The following is a 21813-nucleotide window of genomic DNA, read 5'->3' as shown; positions in this document are numbered from 1 at the left end:
AAAGGATTAAAGCCAAGATAAGAGATTATCAACACCTCTTGAGAATTACTTTAAACATACTGGGACTTAAAAACAGGTCAGTTTCACTAATCCACCATATTGTCTCGCTCTCGATAAGGAGAGAGTTGGCTTCTGCTCGTACTCTCAGGTTGCAGCCCTGATACTTACAGAGAATGGGAACAGGGAAGCACCGGTTTATTAACATCACTTTTGCTGGACAGACTTTCCCTGTCAAATTGCCACATGCAGCAGCCAGCCTGGACTGTGTGTGAGCACAACAATGTGCAGAGACCTACATGTTATTTCATGCTGGCTGCTTATCAGTCAATTTGCACATTTCCACAAAGACGCAGAGATTTTTTTTCCCCTCTGGGAAAAATAAATTTATTTATATCATAAAAAAATCTTGACAGTAAAAAAAATAATGTATTCATGCAACATCATGTGGAATATCTTAGGCTGTACATGGAGGTATGAGTGACTGTTGGCCCTTGGTTGCCCCATGTTTTCTCTGGGCCAGTTGAGTGATATGACCAGCCCTGTTGAGTGACGAGGCGACGACAGCAGCTACATTTTAACCTGTACCAGACACTGTAGACATCCAACTATTCCCAAATAAAACCACTAATATTTCAATACTGCTTATACACCCACACAGATTTGGTTCAAGTTCAATACAAGAGCTGCATAATACCCTAAAATATAAAGATACATTTCAGGTGCTTAGCAACTAAGTATTGAGCAAATTGTATATGAATGAAATCTAACTACAACAGTACATTTTTGAGAATGGGGTGATGAAATAAATCTGGAAACAGCAATCAATCACACCAGAGCTTCAGCGGGGAAACTGGACAGTTTTCAGACACATAGGAGCCAGTATTTCAGACTGAAAGCCATGACGTACTGCATGGCTCCTGCCTGTCTGAAATCCTCAATCTTTAACACAAAACCAAATCTAAACTCCAATTAAAGGTTTTTGACTTTCATTTGCGAGCCTCTCTTGACCACCACTACTTATGGGTGGAGGCAAAGTCTGTTTCAAGTATTTGACAAAGCGTAACTCAAACGCTCATGTATCAATTGCCATAATATGTTCAGTATTTGATCTGTGTGTGTGTGCCCTGTATGTACAGCACATGTGAAAAGAATAGATATCGTAGTAAAATGTGACTCGCGTACAAAAGCATGTCATCTGAGGAGACTGCATGGGGTAAACATGTAGCCTGACACACTATCATCTCTATCTCTGTGGCGTCAAGCATCTTTACTGTAGCTTGTCTCTCCCCCTCAGGACCTCTTCAGTCGTCGTAATCTAGAGGTTCTGGGCACATTTTCACTCCCCTCCTCTCCGAGTGTGGATCTGGAACTAATAGAGGAGCCTGAGGATGCAGGCTTGACAGATAGGCCCCTCAGACTTGCGGCCAGCCTGTTTTGGTTTGTCTGTGCCGTGTTATTGCTTGTGAGGGGGAGCCTCTGGGCCCGTTTCCCTAGAGTAAGCAGCTCTACTTCCAGTGTGGTTTTCTTGCACTCGGAGACTGGGAAAGCCTTGGACTCTGCCTTGGCTTCAACTGGAGGAAGGGGCGGCAGAGGAAGAGGGTCATGCTTGGATGTTTGTGTGGTGCACTCGGTGGAGTGAGTTTGCATTGTGGCTGGAGGTCTTCCAAGGCACGTCCTCTTGGCCCTCTGTGGGAGAGGGTCTTCCCCTACATCGCTTGACTTGCACCTCTTGCTCTTGCTGGTCTCCTGACTGATTTCATATTGGCAGAAAACTACTGAGGCTCCATTTGGGTTGATACTGTCTGGAGGACTTTTCTCGGTCTGCTGCTCCAAGGTCAGGCCACGCTTTCGAGTAGCCACATTGTGAGCCATGGCTTCATTTAAGGCACTGGGGAAAGGCACCTTGTGGTCTGCCTCTGGGAGAGCCTCCTGTCCCGAGTTGGACACAGTCTCTTTTGGGCTTGATTCCAACTCTCCACCTCTAAGTTCCCCTCTTTGGTTTTTGGGACAGGCTCTCTGTTCAATCTGCTGCTCCCCTGTACTGGAATCGTAGCCTTCTCGCCGGACACTTGCTTGTTTGGCTCTGAAAAAGTTAAAAGGATAAGAGGATGTGAAGAGATACTTGAGTGTCCTTTCTGACTGGCGGGGTTGGAAAGTTATACATTAGATCATACTTACATCTTTTGAAGCACAGTCTTCTTTGTTTTTGTGGGGCTGTGTAAAGGCTCTTGGGTTTCTCCCACTCTGGAAAAATATTCCGATCTGCTTTGTTCGCTCAGCTCAGTCTAGAGAGGACAAACAGGATCGGTGTAAACAAAAAATATTATTCCTGGCATCCTCTGGAAAGGTTTGGCTTCACAGCAGACTGCTGTCATCATCTGGCATCGCCAGAAATTAAAAAAACATTTGCTAAACTGCTGTAACAATGATAATATAATAAATAAACATAACAATCCAAAGTGATAAACAAATAAAGATTCTATAAATGTATCATCTTCTGATTCTCTTGAATTCAAAATAGTGTTGTCGCCTGACTCTTTGATCTATGACACAGCACAAGAGGAATGATTTCTATAATGCCTGTAGAGACACTTAGTAACACCACAGCTGGCACAAAAAAAATTTGTCTCCCACTTAATACTGTCTAAAGCAACCACCTCAAAGGCTCCAAAACAATCACTGGCTTGTCATAGTGTGACGTGTGTTTCATAGTCTGAGGCTTAGAATGATGCTTGTAGCCTGAGGCAGAATTATTAAACGGTGAAACCATGTAGACAAGTTAAAACACTGATTAAAGAACGAGCTTAAATATAATAATTCGCTGGTTGGAAAGCACTCTGTCTTTACTATCAATCATTATCATTGTCTAAATGATAAGCTTCATGTATAAATACATATATTAGTACATTCATCAGACCTTTAGTCCACATGCCAACTCTACACCGGAGCTTCTCTAAAAAGCACATTCTTAGTTGGCTAAAATGGTGAACTATGGGTTGAAAGTTCAATATCCCCACATACTAAAAAGGATCCTCTGAGGCAGAACAAGGAACGGGCCAAAGATTGGATCTCACCAACATGTGCCCTCAACAGGCCACTAATGAAGGTTAATCACAGGTCTTTTCCTTGGCTGACCTCAAACAGACTCTGGATTTATGAGAGAACAGGAGACGCTGGTGGTAAATTGAGCAGAACTTTAGGGTTGAGAGCCTGTCAGTTTATTATAAATTAATTGCATCAAGAAAGTTGTTGGAGAATATCAGTCGTGGTTCAGAGATTGAGCTGAAATATACTTGCTTAACCAGAATAAGCAGCATAAAAGTGAAGAGCTTCATCATTTGAGTAACACGCTGTAAACTAACAAGACTGAGCGTCTATGGTGATGCTAACAGCTCTATGAGGCTGTACAAAGCAGCACTTTGAGGACAAATTAAAATTCTGGATGATGACACGCATTTTAAATTAAAAGTTAATGGATCACCAAAGTTATTACAATTCATCCTGAGGGGAGCATGAATGTGTGTCGGTTTCATGGCAATCCCATAGCTGTCTAGACATTTGATTCTAAAGGACAAATGTCGACCTCATGGTGGTGATAGAGAAAAAGTCGCATATAACAAAAATCACTAAGATCTATCCTCTGGGAGCCATGAATTTCTTTGATATTGAGATATTTCACTGATAAATGAACAATCTGACCTGCTGGTGACACTAGGTGAAAGGTCATGAGTTCACTAAAGTTATTAGGATATTTCCTCTGGCCATCATGAATGTCTGTATCAAATTAAATGGCAATCCATAAGCTATAAAGATATTTCAGTCTGGACCAAAGTGGTGGGTTGACTGCCTGGCAAACCAACATTACCATCCATAGAGCCATGCTGCTACCATGGCTTCGAACACTCTATAGACTATTCCAATGGGAAAATCTTTGAAAATTCGAGTTTGTGGCCACTATGTTTATTTAATATCAACCATTTTTCAGCTCATTACTATTCCATAAACTAGTTGGTAAAATGATCAATGTGCACTCTAGTATGGGAAAAGCCAATGTGGTAAGCTCTGGCATCCACCAGTTGCTGTGAACACAGACAAAGAAATCATTAATGTCCTCAACCACATGTCATGATACCAGTGACAACATATGACCCGAGACACAAGGGGAAAGAAGTAATTGTCCCAAGCTGTAAGGGCAAGCTGGGGCATTGTGGCTTTGCATTGGGTGTTGAGACCTAGCAACTGCACTCTGGTCTGTGGTGTGGTGGATGGAATAAAGAGGCCAGACAGAAGGAGGGGAGTGAACAAGGAGGCTGGGCAACAGGGAAGTAGGCGGAGATGACAAGAAACAAGGGACAAGATACTACAGAGTGAATATAGAAAAAGAGAGAAAGCGTTTAGAGGGGAGTATAACAAAAGAAGAGGCACCCCCCAGTGTAATATTGCCTGACCTCAACAGTCTCTCCAGCATGCCCACAAACGCAAGAATCCTCACACAGGAAGTTCTCCACAGGCTGCCCTTTGTGTAGAGATGGAGTCATGCTAGAGTGTGGGCAGTTGTTCGGTCTTTACACTCTCTCATAACCAGCACTACAGCTTGCCTTGGATTTGGATTTGGGACAGTGACACATACAAACTTGCATTTGCCTACGCACTCACACACCCACCCCAACAACAACAATACTGAGAAAGATGTGGGTGCCATCATTTGCATTGTAATGCCTTGATATGTATTCTCATCTGTTTAATATGAATAAATGCTGTTTGAAAATGATCTTGAAAGAAAAAACAACAAGAAGCCAATGGGAGGTTCTCTGGGAAAGTTTAGTGCCTTTCTGTTCCTGTCGGCACAACTTCAAAAGAGCAAGAGAGAGGGACAGTGAAAGGACAGATTGATGAAAAGGAAGAAGCATGAAGAGAGGAAGAGGTTGGATATAGATAGCAAGCAGAAGTAGAAAGATAGACAGTAAGTCGGACAGAGAGAGAGTTGGTGCATGAATTATTATCAGCAGGGGTCCAGGGGTTGGACATTCTGTATATAGCAACTGGAGAAGAAAGTAGAGGGATTAAAGATAGACCGGGGGAGAGGGAGAAAGAGGCAGACAGAGAGAAAGAAATGAGAATGAGTGCATGAACATTATCACAAGCTATGTGGATAAAAAAGCTATATAAAGACAGTCAGTATTTTGTGGGAACCGAGGTGGCATAATCTTGTACGGAATGATGCAAACTCTGAAGAGCTGGAGGGCGTCCCAAGAAACAGGAGGGAGAGATGGTGGTAAATAAGAACCTCTACCGCCGCCGCCGCCACCACCTCTCCCTCAGCAACAAGGTTTTAACCACCCCCTCGCCGCCAGACAGTCTGTTCGCCCCCACACAATGCTCCAAAACACTTCTCGTGATGCAACATGTAAAACAGACCAACAGTGCCCTCCCTGGCCCTGGAGCCTCCAGAACAATATGGCTCCACCACGGGAGCTGCAACACGACAGCACATCTGGATGTCAGATTATAGAGATAAGCCTGGCAAAAGGGCAAGGAGAGCAGAGAGAATGAATCATTTGGCTTTAAAGGATACCAGTACAGATTCTCATAGCCTGGAAACAACTTCAAAAGGATAACCAACTACAGGCTCCATAAAATACTGGGAATGAACAGTTTCTCCTCTGCCATCTGAGATAAGGTAGAAACACAGATACCGAGATTATGTTGGTTATCTTTTAATGCAGCTGCACTTGAAAGTAATGCACTGATAGAGTCAAATAGTTTGTGTGTAGTCTAAAATACTCCACTGCTGCATATGATGTCAAAACCTAAAAGACAAGTTCTTATTTAGTATCATACTATGTTGACATACAGCAGAGTTTCACTGGATATATAATCTACATAAATGCCCATGGTCATTCATGTGTACGATTCAATTCTTCTGGGTAAAAACTCAAATTTCAGGAACCAAGAATAACAGTTTTGCAGCTTGATGACCATGCATTTTTCAGTTTATCCAATGGGTTTTGCAAGGACTTTGCAAGGCCAAAGAGGTCATGGAGACATTGTAAACTTTAGTTGAAGTTGAAACATGAAAATTACCAAAGAAAAAAAAACCAAGATGACGAATCAGAAAACAGGCCAGCGTGGAAAGCTCTGATCAACCATCAACTCATATTTGCTTGTGATCTGCCACAGTGGCAGCCAGATTGTTTGTTCTTGGGTAACTCTGTCTTTGTACCTCACCTAACACACAAAAACAGTCAGATGTCATCCTTTAAAGCCAGTTATTCATTCATCTGTCTCAAAATAATGATTTATACCACTTGAAACGCTTGAATTCTAAAAATGGCATTATTCTTTCCACTGGAAAGCCTTTGTACAGCTTTGTGATGGCACAACTAAGTATACAAAATCCTAAAACTGGCACCAAGAAACAACAGCACTATTTAACTGTCAGGGCAGAAGTACCTCCTGCAGAGATGTTCGTGAAACTAGTCCACAAATTCCACCCCCTCCCCTCCGCCCACCCTACTCCCACAGAGGAAACATGCCCTGTTTGTCTAAGCTCACCACATCTTCCCTGCAACAAAGTCAACAAACATGCATGGGCACATACTTGTCTAAAATAGAGGACAGTTCTTATCCCTGAACAAAGGTTTTTGGATCCACCCATGTCTAAGGATTAAGACAAGCTGTTAACTGTTTGGACACTTTGTGCAAATCAATGAAAGCAGCTTTAGACATAATGGAATGAAGGGACACGATCATGTGGTGTTATAAGATCATAGTCATGTATTTGGCCTTGGTGGAGAGGAGATCAGCAGACACTGGACACTTGGGAAAGCACTGCTGCTAGCTGTTGCGAGCTGTGAAGAACAGAGGCGCGCTGAGGTCATGAGTAAACACACAGGCCCGTCCAGAGCTCAGAAGAGGGGGGGGGGGCTGGAAACACATCTGCTCTGCCTTTGATCCAAACTTCTGCGGCCCAGCACGCCACTCACCTCAGCTGCCCACTCTGTGCCTGACTAGAAAACAACAGCCACAATCCTAAACACTAGCTCTTCCTTCCCATGCTGCCCTCCTCACTGTTGGTGCTGACTCATAATAGGAGCAACTTTTTATGGAGGAACTTGAATTTTCTTCAAATGTCAAGGAAAAAAAATAACATTGTCTAAGAGATTCCTCTAGTTTTATTCCCACGGTTTCATGCTAATGTGCTTGGCCCTTCCCTTGCAGAGCAACAGTCGGTACTAGGTTTCTAGGTTGTAAAGAACAAGTTTGTCAGGTGTCAGGCGTATACATCATTTGTCTCTTAAAAGATCAAATACCAGACAGTTAAGGTGCCCCCCACATTTGTACTGGAAGTCAGGATTAATTATAAGCAACACCTCCAGACATGACAGTTATGACTTAAAGCAAAGCATTTATCTGATGGTTGAACAGGATCCGTAACCCTCTCTCCCATTAGTTTCCAATGGCGAAGGTAATGAGGTCTGTAACAAACAGGGTTTGAACTTTCTCTTATGCTCTGTTTTCTCTTTTTCATTGTTATCCATTTGTCATTAGAAATTGTAAACTATATCTTTCATTTTTCCTGTGTACAACTTGTGTAACTCTATGAATGCAGGTACTGGGGTCTTTTCACTCCAACATGGTTGGACAGCATATCATACAAACTGGTTTGTTTTGAACATAACCCCTATCTTAAAAATGCAACACCTACATTAACTGGTTCTTGTGAACATGTAAGCAAGTTAGCAAATTAGCAAGTACAATATTCCCTCGACTTTTAGCGCTGTTCTTATCTCCACCAACTCCTGCAGAAAACACCTGGTTTATTTGCTACTAGATGCTCCAATATGTCCACTGGCTAGTCACTAAATTTGTCTGTCTGCTGTTTGGTGCTGGGCAGGTAGTGTACAGTGGGTTTATCAGAGCTATGTGCTGAAACCAAATGCCCGCTGCAGCTGGAAACCAAAACTGTAAACTAAAGCTGTAAGACCAAATCATCGTGCTGAAAGAAACAGTGTAGACCAACACTTTGTAAACTTGATGAGAACTGAAGAGTTGGATGATAATTCTCAGTTGATGTGTCACTAAGAGCAACTCCTTGTGCTTTACTCACAGTCATTTGATCTATTGTGAAATGTATTAATGCAACAAATTTAACCACGTTGGTCTGTATTGCTGCACAAAACATCTAAAAACTGTAGCCTGAGTACTCAGTACTAAACTAATTGGTATTCTAGTCCCTTCTACACTACTGGAAATGACTAAATCTCACCATCTCCTTTTCGAACTGAACCACAGCTGAAAATATGACTAATAAGGGCACACAGTATGCTGGAGGCATACAGCATGTTCAAGTGTGAGAGAGAAACATTGGCTTTCACAGGACAAAAGGCCAACCATGATGTCACTCTCATTCCTTCACAACATAACCCCCTGACCCTGTGAGAAGTGCTAATTTGATGAGTCTACATTTCCACTGCGGTTAAGGATTTTTGTTCCGCAAGTCACACAAACTGAATCCTAACAACAAAACCGAAATCTCCCTAAATACAGAGAAACGTGGCATTTTTTGGGACTAAGAGGCTCGTGCTGTCAAGAGTTGTGGGATAAAAGACCCCTTATTAAACATATGAACAACTTTGACATCAAAATTATTTTTAGACAGCAACATTATTATACCTTACATCAGTTGTGACTCAAGGCATGAATGTTTAAATTTCGATTTTTGACTTTCTTGGAAAAACTTCCTTGAAGACACTCCCTTTCTGACAATTGAGAATGGAGCAAAGGACATAAACAAATAATTGTTTTTGTCATGTGAAAAACTTTAGCCTTGCTGTCTGGTATCTTTCCCTTACAAACCACGTTCGAGGTTGGGCTAGTGAGAGCTCCACCACAAGACTCCCACCCTCCAATTCCCTCTGCTTGTACTGTATGAGCCCAGAGAACCACATCCTGAGCAGAGGAACGCAATCGACAGCAATGCCTCCTTGAACTGGAAAATTGGTTACACAATCTGAACTTTTCACTGACGACTGTATTGCTCCACTAAAAATATTACAATCACTGCTTTCATTGGAAGCCAAACTGTGGAGAGTGCAGAGACGTTTCAAAGGGAAACAATAGCAAAAACCCCATAGAAAAACAGCAGGCCACTGATCACGGGATGTGATGGGAGAGATGTCTGTCCTTGATGTGAGTGCCAAGGTGAGAGGCTCCACCACCATTTCCCAGAATACTCTGGGGAGGTTAGGATCAAATGAGCACTGGCCAAAGGATAGTTGTCTGTAATATGAATGGACAAAAAAGAACTACAGTAGTAGGTATTATGACATGGGTAAGAGTACAACATAATATACTTAACATGGAGTCTCAGAGGGAAAATACCTACTGAACACAACTTTATTTGAGTCCAATAAATCAAGGCACATGTCATTTAATTTTCGCATTAACCAAATTCTCCCTTAAAAACCCCAAACGATGTACCTGGGACGCAATGATAAGAAGTGTTGTTGTAGTTCTCGTAAACCATGAATGATGTGCTGTATAATGGAGATTGTGTTATATTAAGTGTTTACTAGATGCTGGAAAAAATCAATATTGATTAATATTCTTCTGACAATGTCAACATTGACTACACAGCCACAATGAGCTTGGAAAATTTTTTTGAAACAATTTTGTTTTTTGCTGTTTTCTGCCACATTTTTCCAAAACAGATCTTGAGTGTGTGGAAATTCTGGACGTATCTAGACTTTCTCAAGAGCTAAAATATACAAAATTAGTTTTGGCTGTATTTTTGACTACCCATTAATGCTGAGGTTTACAACATTCCTATGTTTGAGTTTGACAAAAAAGAACTCACAGCTGGGGTGAATTGGCAGAAAGTGGTGACTCTGCAGCTTTTGGACCCCAGAGCACTCCACCCAACCCCCTGTCACCCTCTCTTTCCCCCTCACTTGGTCCCTGAAAAGCACTGGCAGGTTAAGAGCCTGCACCCACCCCCGATCTGTCATGTAAAGAAAATCAGCATATATAAAGTGAGAGCACAATTTGGCAACGCATCCCTATAATAACACACAGACCCATGAAGGACTTTTTGCCAGGCGACTGGAAGAGGAAATAGAGGAGTATAAACAGCACTCACCGCGGCCAGGCTCGGGTTTCCATGGTGTGCTGAGGCATCCCTTGGACAGCTCACACACACAACATAGCGTTCAGGAAATACACGCAAATCTGAAGGCAGGCAGAGAAACAACACAGACCATGCTAGTTAATAACGTGGGCTCACCTCTAATTACGAGTCAAAGTCAGACAGAGGGAATTGTGGTGGAGGTTTGAATTTACATCTACAAGCACCAAGTATTTACTATCCCTCAGACCTAGGAGAAAATGGCAGTTTGCAGATAATTGCTGAGCTTTATGAGCCGCATAAGCAGCATGAAATATTAGAAAATTTTATGTTAACAATGGCCCCTGGGAGCAATATGACTGTTTCATCAGCTTCAAAGGCAAAGACCATTTACAAAAACAATACTATTAAAACTATTACATCATGAAAATAAATCTAACCTCAACACATCATCTCTACTGGACAGCCAAGCTGGACAACATCTCGCCTTTTACATAGCTTCCTATATGTAAGAACATGCATAGCAATGAAGTACAAAATTTGTACTCTGTTGTTACTCTGTCTTCTGCATTGTCATGCATCTCATGACAACATATGTAAAGAAAAATACTGATATAGTAGAAAATACTGATGAAGAATGACTGAACAGGAGTAAATATTACAACGGTCTTCATCATGCATTTTCAATCCCGTTAGCCTACCACCCTCTGTTCAACGGTTTTACAGTGGTGTTGTATTTAGTCCGTTTAAAAGCTCATATTCCTCCTCCGTGGCCATTTTTAAAAACATTGGTTTTGCTTCACTTGTGTGGATTTGTGGTTTATAAAGACAGCCAATGCACACACTGTTGTTAAGCAGGCGCAGAATTTGCATATATCACACTAAGGATGACTACGTCTTTCGGTGGGTGGGTTTGGATGTTGACCGATTTCTCAACTACTACTTATTATATTACCATGAAACTTGTTCTTTGCCTTTGAAGATGAATTCCCAGGCCACTATCAGGCTAAAATGTTCATTTGTACACTTAAGGAGACATTAATATTTAACATAAAGATTGCAATGATATTTACGGATCAAATTCATGCTTTCTAGATGATTAACTCTTTTTATTTTGGATATTTTGCAAGCTTTTTTTTGCAAAAGTCAAAATCTGAAGTTTAAACAAATTCCATCAAATAATCTAACCGATAGATTACTATGAAAATTGCTGAATGACCCCATAGCTGTTCCTGGAATACTAACCTCAGGACACCGTAAATAAAGTCCAAAAAGAGGGTTAAAATAAAAGTAATCAAATCAGAAAATACCACTGTATTCTGATTCAACAAATTTTGCTGACAAAATCATTTTTTTTAGCCTCATAGTCCTAATAAAACTTTAAACTTGCCATTTTGCAATGTATAACTAGCTGTCTAGTTATAACTATCTGTTACATAGCTAATTGATTAAATTAATTTTTTACACAAACACTATGTACAGCTAACTCAGTGGACTGAATTACACAACCTTTGACCCAGGGAGACTGGGTCTAATTTGATGTGTAACGGACCTGCTGAGAGAAACAGTCATCTCAGTCTGCAGCAGGTCAGCGCTGCCTTAACATCCAGAGCCCTCGGGAGCAGATATTAACTTTACTGACAGGAAGAGAGCCATGTTGGTCCCATGAAAAGGTGGCCAAGGGTCACAGGCATTAGATGGGCCATGGAGATAGACTCTCACTGCCCTCCGCAGACAGCCCTACAATCTCTCTTTCTCCCACTCTCAGTAGCCTCTCAAGGGAACCACTCAATGGCTGCCTGGTCTCAACAACACCCCGAGCAGGTAGGGACAGGACATAAAACCAAGTGAGGGGGAGAAAAATCAACATGCAAACCACAGATGACTTGCTGCTTCTGTGGGAAATTTGGCCAAGGAATGTCAGTCATTGAGATGAGTAATTCTGATTAATTTAACTGGAAACTGATTAACTGAAAATGTACACGTACCCCCATAGTGCTGCTTGGCAATACATCTGAGGTTGATGTGCCGCTTCAGAAAATTGGCGACCAGGTTAAAGTTTTTCCCTAGAAAAAAAAACAAAAACAAAACAAAAAATACAGTTAACAGTAAAAAAAGAAAAAAAAGAAAAAAAAAAAGAAAGAGCAGAAAGACACCTCAGCAGAATCACTATACATGTGACACCATTTGCAGAGCTTGAAAGCAGCCATTACTGACACCTATGGGCAACTTTTGGATTGGACTTTCAAATCAAATCATTTTGTGGGTCATGCATGGATTCTTCAGTGAAAAGAAATGCATAATCAAAGGATAAACTATGAACATTTTTGATGCAATCTAAAGCCCTTTATATGATGAGTTCCATAACTGGGACTACTTTCATCGCACACTGTAGAAGCAGGTTAAATTAGGACTTGAAGTGAATAAATAATAAGAGATTAAATTTGTAGGAACACAGCGGCTCTACTTTGTTAACACAAAAAATACAATGCTCATTCCTGAACATTACTGTACTGTTGTCTCTATATCGCTCAAAATAAGAAGATACAGCCCATTAATTAAAGGCCTGCATACTACAAAACCAACTAACTCGTTCACAGAGAGAGAAACTATTCTTCCTGTTTTAATTTAACTGACCTCCCAGTTTGGCACAAGCAGAGAAACCATGGCTCGAGCCTCTGCTCTATTTGTCATGGAATGTTTGTCATGGTATGTAAGATGTGCTGGGCAGAAACAGTGGCCTGTTGCCTAATCTGGTAGGAATTTGTTGACTTAAAGCATGGGTCTGGCTAACACGCTATCCAGTTGTTCTTTGTAAACAGGACAACAGTGCTGGGAAGCTGACAGAGCCTGCTCACCCTCCTACTTGGTACCACTTTCCTTTTCTTGACTTTAAAATTATAACCTGCTTGACTTTACCCATCACCTTCTTATTCTTGTTTGGCATTCTCATATTACTGCTGACGTGTGAAAACCTTGTTAACTGCTAACTAAGGGGATTTTAGCATTCTAACTCCAATTTAAGGATTACATGTCCTCCATAGTTTGAGAAAAAACCTGACCTCTTGCACTCAAGACTTTTTCAGAACTCCCTGGATAATGTCAATATGCACTGTCATCAAGTTAAAATGTTTCTTTTTCTCTTTTGTTTGTTTCTAAAAAGCTGACATTATGGAAAAGGGGAGGTTTTCACCCGTCGGCACTATCAGTCACTCATCAATAAAACTTGGAAACGTTGCCTCTAAACGATGACCTACAAATATGTTCCATGCTGCGTTAGCACGAACAAACAACACGCAGAGAAGACAGCACGTTAACAGCACTGGCCCACACACGTGTGATCAGGCCTTTGTGAACATCATCCTTTCTCTGTTGGTTGATGTCATTGCAGCACTACTCAAAGTATATAATTATTGTCTTCAAAAAGAAGCGGCCTTGTGATTCTTTAGATAATGACATGCAATTAAAGTTTTCCACAAAACTGCCACAGGTATATGCTCAAGTCCACTGACCAGTGATTAATGGCACCACCTCTGCTGTCTTTTTTCTTTCTCTGTGCTTGCAGCTGAATTAGCAGCCAGGGTCACTACTTTAGTAAACACTATTAATACTTATACTAATACTAATATACAAAATACTTTCATAGTTTTGAGGTCTTCAGTGTTAATCTAAACAACGTAGAAAGTAATACAAATAGACAAAAACCACTGGATGAAAGGTGTGTCCAAACTTTTGGTGCTGTACTAAAATGAATAGAGGAATAAATGAATGAAACATTCGGTCAAATCTTTTTCAAACAAACTAAGCTCAGTCTGTCATCGAAGAATAAAATATAACAATCAAAAGTTAAGTGCAGCACAGTCTGTTACTATGATACCAGGCAATTACAATCAATATTTTTTCTGAAGCTAACAGTGTAAATGTTACCCGGGTGACAGGTTAAAACACTTGGCAGTTTAGCACCTATGGGAATGTTTTTGAACCACAAAAGCTATTAGGTAGATTTAGAAATTTAGCCTACAGCAGAATTCATGTTAGACAACCCAGTCAAGATTTGTGAAAATACATTAAAACCTCTCAGAGACGGAACAAAAACAAATCTCTAATCTGCACAAAAAAAGGATTAATGAGAGATAAGCATTAATTTGTGTGAGCAAGCATCAAATGACAATGCTTGAATCATAATGTGTCAGTAGAAACCATTATAGTCTACAGCCTTATTCACATTTTAGTTTCAGAACAGTTATTCATGTTCTCAAATTCCATGATAATATTACGAATGTGTAAATCTGTATTTATGATAGGATTTATTAAGGTGGTATTTTCCAAGATCCTTCAAGCTGTAAGCTCTCAGAAAAAAGCTCATCTTGCCAGCATTCCTTTTTTCCCTTCTTTCCTATTATTTGTAATCCTAGCCATCTAGTTATGACTGATTTATATATCACCAGTAGGGCTCCAGGAGCTTCAGACTGGGAATCTTTATTATGCATTAGAGGGGCCATGTGACAGCTTTAAGTGAATGATAAAAAGACATTCATAGGAAAATCAATTTATATTTTGTTTTGTCTGTAGGTATAATGATAATGACACATTTTTATTCCATAGATAGGGCCTTTTGAGTTTTTGTGTGTTTCGTGGCCACTGTGGTGAAGTCAAATCTTCAGCAACTGAAACACATGTTGGATTGGTCAGGTGTTGACTTGACATGACAGACAGACAGACAGACAGACAGACAGACAGACAGACAGACAGACAGACAGACAGACAGATAGATAGATAGATAGATAGATAGATAGATAGATAGATAGATAGATACCCAAAGGGAAATTGCATTAAAACACTGCATGGTATGTTGAGCATGTTTGCAGTTAGCAATAGCAGCATTCCTTTACTGTAAAAAAAAACAACAAAAAAAATATTCTGTTATTCTTTAAATAGCAAAGCAGTGATCACCCATTGCTCATTCTGGACTACTCTGGTCTACCCAGAGAAGAATGCAGATCTGTATCACTGTTTTGTTTTCTCTGCCCATTCTGGGTCAAGGAGGGCCAAGGAAGCAAGCATCTTTCATTGTACATTCATGGCTTTCAATGTTTTTAAAAGCTTTTGATTTAGTTCGTTACACTCTTTAGCCTCATGTCTAGCTCTACAACTATTCTCATTTCTTTCCCTTGTGGATTGAGCTTGCCAATTCCCAGGACAAGTTTGACAGGGACGTCTGGACACAGAGTTGGGAACCAGTGCAACGCCATGGCCCGAGACATCAGCTGTTGCTCCAACTTTATAACGTCCTGCACAGCACAGAGTTGCTCTTGGCCCTCTGCCCGGGTTCTCTCGTGCTAAGCTTACATTCATGTTTCTCTCTCACAAACAGTTTGCTAGTGCCTCCTCTGGGAATGAGTGGCCCCTTTCTGTGGCAACTGTGGCACACAGTGGTGCAATACCCAAATCTGTACAGAAGAGACTTTAAAGGCTTTCATTTGTACTTCCTACGAGAGAAGATGGTCTTGCTTAATTGTTTTGAAACCCGATGCACAACAATATTATGACAGGTCAAATCAAACAGTAAACAAGCCAGCATGCCATGTTTTCAGAAATGTGGTAGATAATATCGTAACCGCTTGTATGAGTCGTCTACCATCTTGTAACATACCGCAGAACAACTGCAGAAAAAAGACACACAGACTCAGGGCTGGTGCCAAGGCTAGAGTACTGTACTCTACACACACACACACACACACACACACACACACACACACACACACATATCCCTGCAGCTTTCACCGCTTCCTGGGAAAACAATGAGAGGAAAGAAAAGTCAACAAACCAAAAGACATCCAGAGTGACTAGGACTGTAAAATGGAACAGACAGGGGTTAAAAGCATTCAGACCAGGGTCAAAGGTAAGCCCCCATGGAACAGACTTCATTAACTTCAGTCATATCCTGAGGAGATCATTAAAACAGCCATAGCCTACTTTTTCTCACCATCCACATTCCTGACAGCCTATGCAGTTGTGACTCCTTCAGGAATCCATAGCAGGTCCCGGCCATACATTAGGCTGACCACAGTGGGTCCAGGGCCTTTAACCTCTCAGTGCATCTACATGCACCTGGTTTACTGCAGATTTCTTCAGCATAATGTCAGCAAGAAAACAGGTTTCTATAATCAGGGTAAATTAAACACAGCAAGACTTTTGCTAAAGGTAACCAATTTCTGGGCAATGTTCATGCTGAGCTGGGTTTCTAACAGATGTGCACAATGATACTTCCGACACATAAGGAAAGTATCATCGTGGCAACAGGGTCAACAGATGGAAGGAAAGATTAAAGCTGTTGTGATGTATACTTGTATGCAAAACAGTTCAATCTAAGCTCTTAAAACAGAATAGATCTACATAAGGTCGTTTCCATAGATGATTTTAAAATGTCTCATGTGCTTCTCAGTTAGTTAGTACAAAGACACTGCTTCAAAAACATGTCACTTAGAAGGACAGGAATGAAATTACCCACCAGCTGCATGTAAACGCAGATTTTACAGTAACCTGGTTATTGCAATGCATGTAAAGACCGATTTCCCGCCGTAACCTGATTTCTCCAATAAACCATGTTTCTAGTGTGCATGTAATGTAGTGACTGTATGTCAGGAGAACTGCAATTCCCACGCAACCCCTCTATGAACAGGAGTTGAATCAGCAGGACAGTCAGACATCAGTGCTTGAGAATCCTGTTCTTTTGACATCTCTGCTTTGATGTGGACCCCCTCCCTCTGTCCTCAAGTGTGGGTGGAGAGATGGGGCTCAGAGCGAGAGAGAGGGGTGGAGTGGTGAAGGATGAGAGAGCATGAGGAAGTTACCCATATGTAAGTGGGGGCTTTCCTGGAAGGACATCACTCTCTGTGTGTAACTGTAACTACGGCCGTAGCAGAGCACTGTGCCTTATCATCCTGCACAACGTCCACCTGAAACAATATTTGCACATGAGTGTTCAATTTAACATTTGGGTGACCCCTTCATCGCAGTTACAAAATACGCCGCAGCATGGTAGCTCAGGCCAACCCATAATGCAGCATGTGACTAAAGTGGTGGGGAGCATTTTGGAGCACAGAACAATTATCAAGGCAAAAAATCGAGTTCTCAGAAACATTATCTGATGAGGGAAATGCAGTCACAATACAAAATGTCATATTAAATCATCATTATATCTTAATTAGCCTAAGAGGCCACAAATCTCTCGAAGCGCTGCCACTGTTTGTCTTAAAAGAGCGAGGACGATGCAAACTGCTTATTTTGCATTAAGTTACTCTGGATTAATGTTATGCAGAGCAGTTTGTGGACTTGAGTTATGCACTGTGTTGGCCTTTTCAAACTCAGATTAAGGTCTCATTGGCTGCCTCTGCTTGCTGGGCCTTCTGCAAATATGCTAGCCTGTGTTTATAGATACAAAGAGATGAACCATGTCACACATGGCAAGTCGATCTAGGCTTTGTCACTAGTGAATGATAACATTCCATGTAACACACTAACTGTAGGGGAACAAAATGCCTGGAAAGCAGTACTGTCTACAATGAAACTGTGTTGTCGATACTGTCGTTGTAGGCTGGTCTTCCTGAGAACAAATTTGGCACGTAGCTTTAATGACATCTGTCCGCAGGAAAAACCACAGAGCTCATAAAAGCCACAGGAAGACTCTCAAGCACCGGGCTTTACCATATCAGAACTCTGCCTAACATGAAGTGTTTAAATTGACTTTGTTCTGAATTTTAAACATAAATGATGTAATACACTGACTGAAATGCAACATAAATACCTGGAAATCATTAATATCTACAATTAAACTGCGTTACAGTTGTTGAGGCTGTCTTAGGCTGGTCTTTCCTGACAACACAGGGCCAATTTGGCACACAGCTACAATGACATCTGTCCACAGGAAAAACTAAAGAGCTCATAAGAGCCATATGCCCACTTCTTTCAAAGCGAAGCACAGAGCAGAGAAAAACGACATCCTCTGAGACGTTTCAGAAATTCCTAAAACAAGGCATTCTGGCCAGGCTGAACACTTAGCATGAGTTCAAGAGAGTATGTGCCATCTCCCAGACCAGATTGTGGTAAAGGGGAACAGTCACATGAATGTGATCCGTGCTCAGGCTCAGGCTCAGGCTCTAATTATATGGGAAAAGAGTGTGGTGTGACAGCTATGGCGGGGATTGTGGTTGTGTCCTAAGAGACTGCAGCTGACCCTGCGGAGAAGGAGAAGAAGAGAAAGTGAGAAAACATAAAGAGACGACATGAGGAGAGCAGAGATGAGCAGACTCGGAGGGCACAGGAGAGGAGAGCAAAGAGGGCATAAATGTAAAAGAAAGGATGAAAGTGTGGATATGTGAGCAATAATAGGGAGGGGTGGGGGGTTGCTGGTGGAGTCAGACTGTCCTATACGTTGCTGCTGAGTAAGGCCAGGGGCTTTCACGAAGGATTTAAAGAGCCACAGCAACACCACAAAGCACCAGGGGGAAGGGGGTTGCCCAGCAGGGGCCAGGGGAGGGAGGGCGAGTGGGGAGAGGGGCAGGCTGGAGTGGCTACTCTGATCAGGATCCATTTCCAGCCTGGGCCTTGGAATTCCTTTGTTCCTGTCACAGGTCTCCGTTTCCCCCTTGCCTTAATCCCAGACTGCCTCACGCCCAGTAACACAGAGAAGTGCAGGTAACTCTGCCACAGGCATGCCTCTCTATTTACAGACCAGTCCCCACATAGCAGCCACTCACATAAATAGTCATAGCTGTGGTACAGATTGTCTCGGGAAAAATGCTTCTGTCTTCAGAAAAGTGTCACAGTTAGAGGCTGAAAGGTAGGCATGTATTTATTCTCCCAACACACACACATATATTTATGTACATGTCACACAGAAAGTCTGACTAAACCGTTTTTTCCAACGGTTTAAGCCTGAGGCTATAGGCCTTCAAAGAGAAGCCAAACAAAACTAGATCTATGACAGGGCAGTGTCCTGCCATCTCCCTTTCAGTCTCTACACATCCTCTGCATTCTTCATTGGGAGGGAGATGGTCATTCGTAAACACATTCTCCAACCGTAAAGCTATCCAGCAACACTTGTGCCTTTCCCGCAATGGCCATGGCCAGGCTGCCTTAAGCCCCCTTCATAGGGCTGCCAAGAGGAGTCAGTGGTACACTGTGCAGCACTCGCAAAGCCCTCTCCCACGGCTATTAGTGACCATTCATCTGGGGAGCCTGGGAAAATGCCTCTCCAGCCTGCCGTGGCCATGGGGAAACAGGCTGGCAGGTGTTCACTCCCCCTAAGCCCTGGCACCTGTGCAAGGAGAGGAAGAAGGAACCAGCTCTGCCATGGGCTAAAACAGACTCTAGGTACCACTTTGCCACGGCTCCTCTAACTCTTCTGACTGCTAGGAAGACTCTCAAACACTGAGCTAAACCATACCCGAACTGTGCCTCATGTGGAGAGATCAATGTGGCTGTATCAATACTAATAGTAGGCGTATGACATCTGGTAATGTGCTTTGGCAGTTTGAAATGGCATGTTAACTAAATCCGTGTAAAATGGGCCTTCTCAGTTTACACTCGACACATACACACAAATATACACCATTACGGAGTACAGCATCAATATCCCCTTGAGTTAAACAATGCTAGACCAAGAGCAAATGTAAATCAAGATAGCACGCAATCAGCACTTTAAGTAAACAAAATCTAATCTATGAAAAAAGTTAAGTGTATTAGCAACGTCTGGCAAACAAACCTGAGGCCAGTCTTGGATGTTATGCTGCCAAACAGGGCCGTGTTTGAAATGAACAGGTTTTTCTGCAAAACAGTGGCATCTTTGCGAAGACAACTGTGACACTCTCGCTGTCACAGAGCACAACCACAAGTTCCCTTACTCAAATATCATATCAAATGACAAAAATGTAGTCCTCAAAGCACAGAGAACCCATTATCCACTCATTTTCAATCTGTAATTACTCTGAGAAATGTGGGTGTGTTCAACACGGTCTACCAGGGAGAATGCAAGAGGCCTCTCCCCTTCCCTGGGCTTCTAAAGTCTAGCATGTCCATTTTGCTTGTCCAGAGCCAAAATGTTTGGTGGGAAAAGTTCCCCCTGTTCATCTCTCTAAAAACATAAATAAATCACATCACTATGAGCTAATCATAAAGTCTCAAGTAGCCATGATAAAAAAAAAATTGAAAGGGGGAGGGGTGACAGTTGGAAATTGGCCTGTGCAGCTGAGATTGAAAGGAATGGCTTGGATTTATGTTGGCAGAAGACACGGGATAAGCCCCTCTCTGACATGTTCACTGGGTGCTATACACACACATATGCACCCAACACAGCGTATGTACATAAATACAATAGCCCATAGAGATAACTCCGATACAAACACTTTCACTGAAGGACCTTGGAATGTTAAAAGCTGTTGATGGCTCATTTGAAGTGCCAACAGCTGAGGCTGTTAGGCTGTTCTTACTGCTGTCTGTTGGCGGAAGCCCCTGTGATTTCACGCTGGCACCAGCTCAAACACCACCTCATACAAGACCCGCAATCCCCCTCCCATACCATCCCACACATAGCACCGCACTCCATCCGCCTATTCTTGGCCCCGACATCAGTTCTACCCCCGCCTGACACCTTTCTCTATATGCAACAACATGCACGTGTTCCAGCACATACACGTCTCACTCCAGGATATCCAGCTTAATTCTGCTCTGAAATAAAACAGTGCTGCACACAGACAGACAGAGGTCTTCTGCTGAAACAGATACGCGCCGAAAAACCAGCTTCCACTCCCTGCTCCGGACAGTCTGAAAGTCCTGTGAGGATTAGCAGGTTAGCGTTTGACCTGCTTGCAGAATAGACGACCCCTATACTTAATACCCACCCTGAGGTTTACTGGGCTTCCCTCCCTAAGCCTATAGTCTGTCCTCCCCTTTTTATGGCTCCTGCCCGCCTGCTTACTTCTCACAGTCATAGTCTCCACCTTTATGGCTCTGCCACCTCCCTCACATGGGACAACGAAAAGACCAAGAATGTCATTACACTCACTTAAGACCTTTAATAGGACTAAAGCACATGAACTATGCAGGCCTGTTTTAGGCGCTATACCTTTTCATGTTCTGAGGAGGGGAAAATTCTCCGATATGGTATGGAGTCATGTTTCACTGGTTACGTTCTTTCTGGCAAGGCTACAGGGAGCTTAATCATTTCTACATGCATATTTCACTGCTGAAATACTGATAGTCCCCTTGTTCAAGCAGTCACAAAAGTGTGTGTGTGTGTGTGTGTGTGTGTATGTGTGTGTGTGTGTGTGTGTGTGTGGAGCTCTGCGATCTCCATCATTAGAGATGCCTGTCTCTCCTCAGTCTGTCATGGGCAATATGAGCTTTTCAGTAACTTTACACTGTCAGCCTGTTCACACCTAGCCCAGAGGGAGGATACATCTCTCCAACACACTGTCGCTCCTTCTGATTCTCACTGGTCCTGACTTATATGAGCACCTGTGTGCATGCACACATACATGCACCCGTATGCCTGCGTATGAAGGCTATGTTTATTAAGAGAAAAATTGAATAACGTGCGTATACGAAAACAAATCCACACATGAAACATGACGTTGTAGTGGATGTGAAGACTTAAGTGGAGGGGAGTCGCGTGAGAGGCAGAGCTG

General features: G+C 42.2%; 1 protein-coding gene across 1 annotated transcript in view; it reads right to left on the bottom strand.

Moving 5' to 3' along the window:
* Window positions 1-381: 381 nt before the first annotated feature.
* slx4ip (SLX4 interacting protein) overlaps window positions 382-21813 on the bottom strand; it is a 31222-nt gene continuing 9790 nt past the window's right edge. Inside the window, exons 5-8 of the mRNA XM_010729882.3 lie at window positions 12115-12192; window positions 10142-10230; window positions 2179-2285; window positions 382-2083 (exon numbers count right to left, since the gene is read on the bottom strand). Coding sequence (XP_010728184.3) covers window positions 1291-2083; window positions 2179-2285; window positions 10142-10230; window positions 12115-12192 — 1067 coding nt within the window. The 3' untranslated portion in view covers window positions 382-1290. The remainder of the gene's footprint in view (window positions 2084-2178; window positions 2286-10141; window positions 10231-12114; window positions 12193-21813) is intronic.

The sequence above is a fragment of the Larimichthys crocea genome, chromosome III, assembly GCF_000972845.2.
Source record: "Larimichthys crocea isolate SSNF chromosome III, L_crocea_2.0, whole genome shotgun sequence".
Taxonomy (NCBI): Eukaryota; Metazoa; Chordata; class Actinopteri; family Sciaenidae; genus Larimichthys; species Larimichthys crocea.
This window is presented reverse-complemented; position numbering and strand designations above follow the sequence as displayed.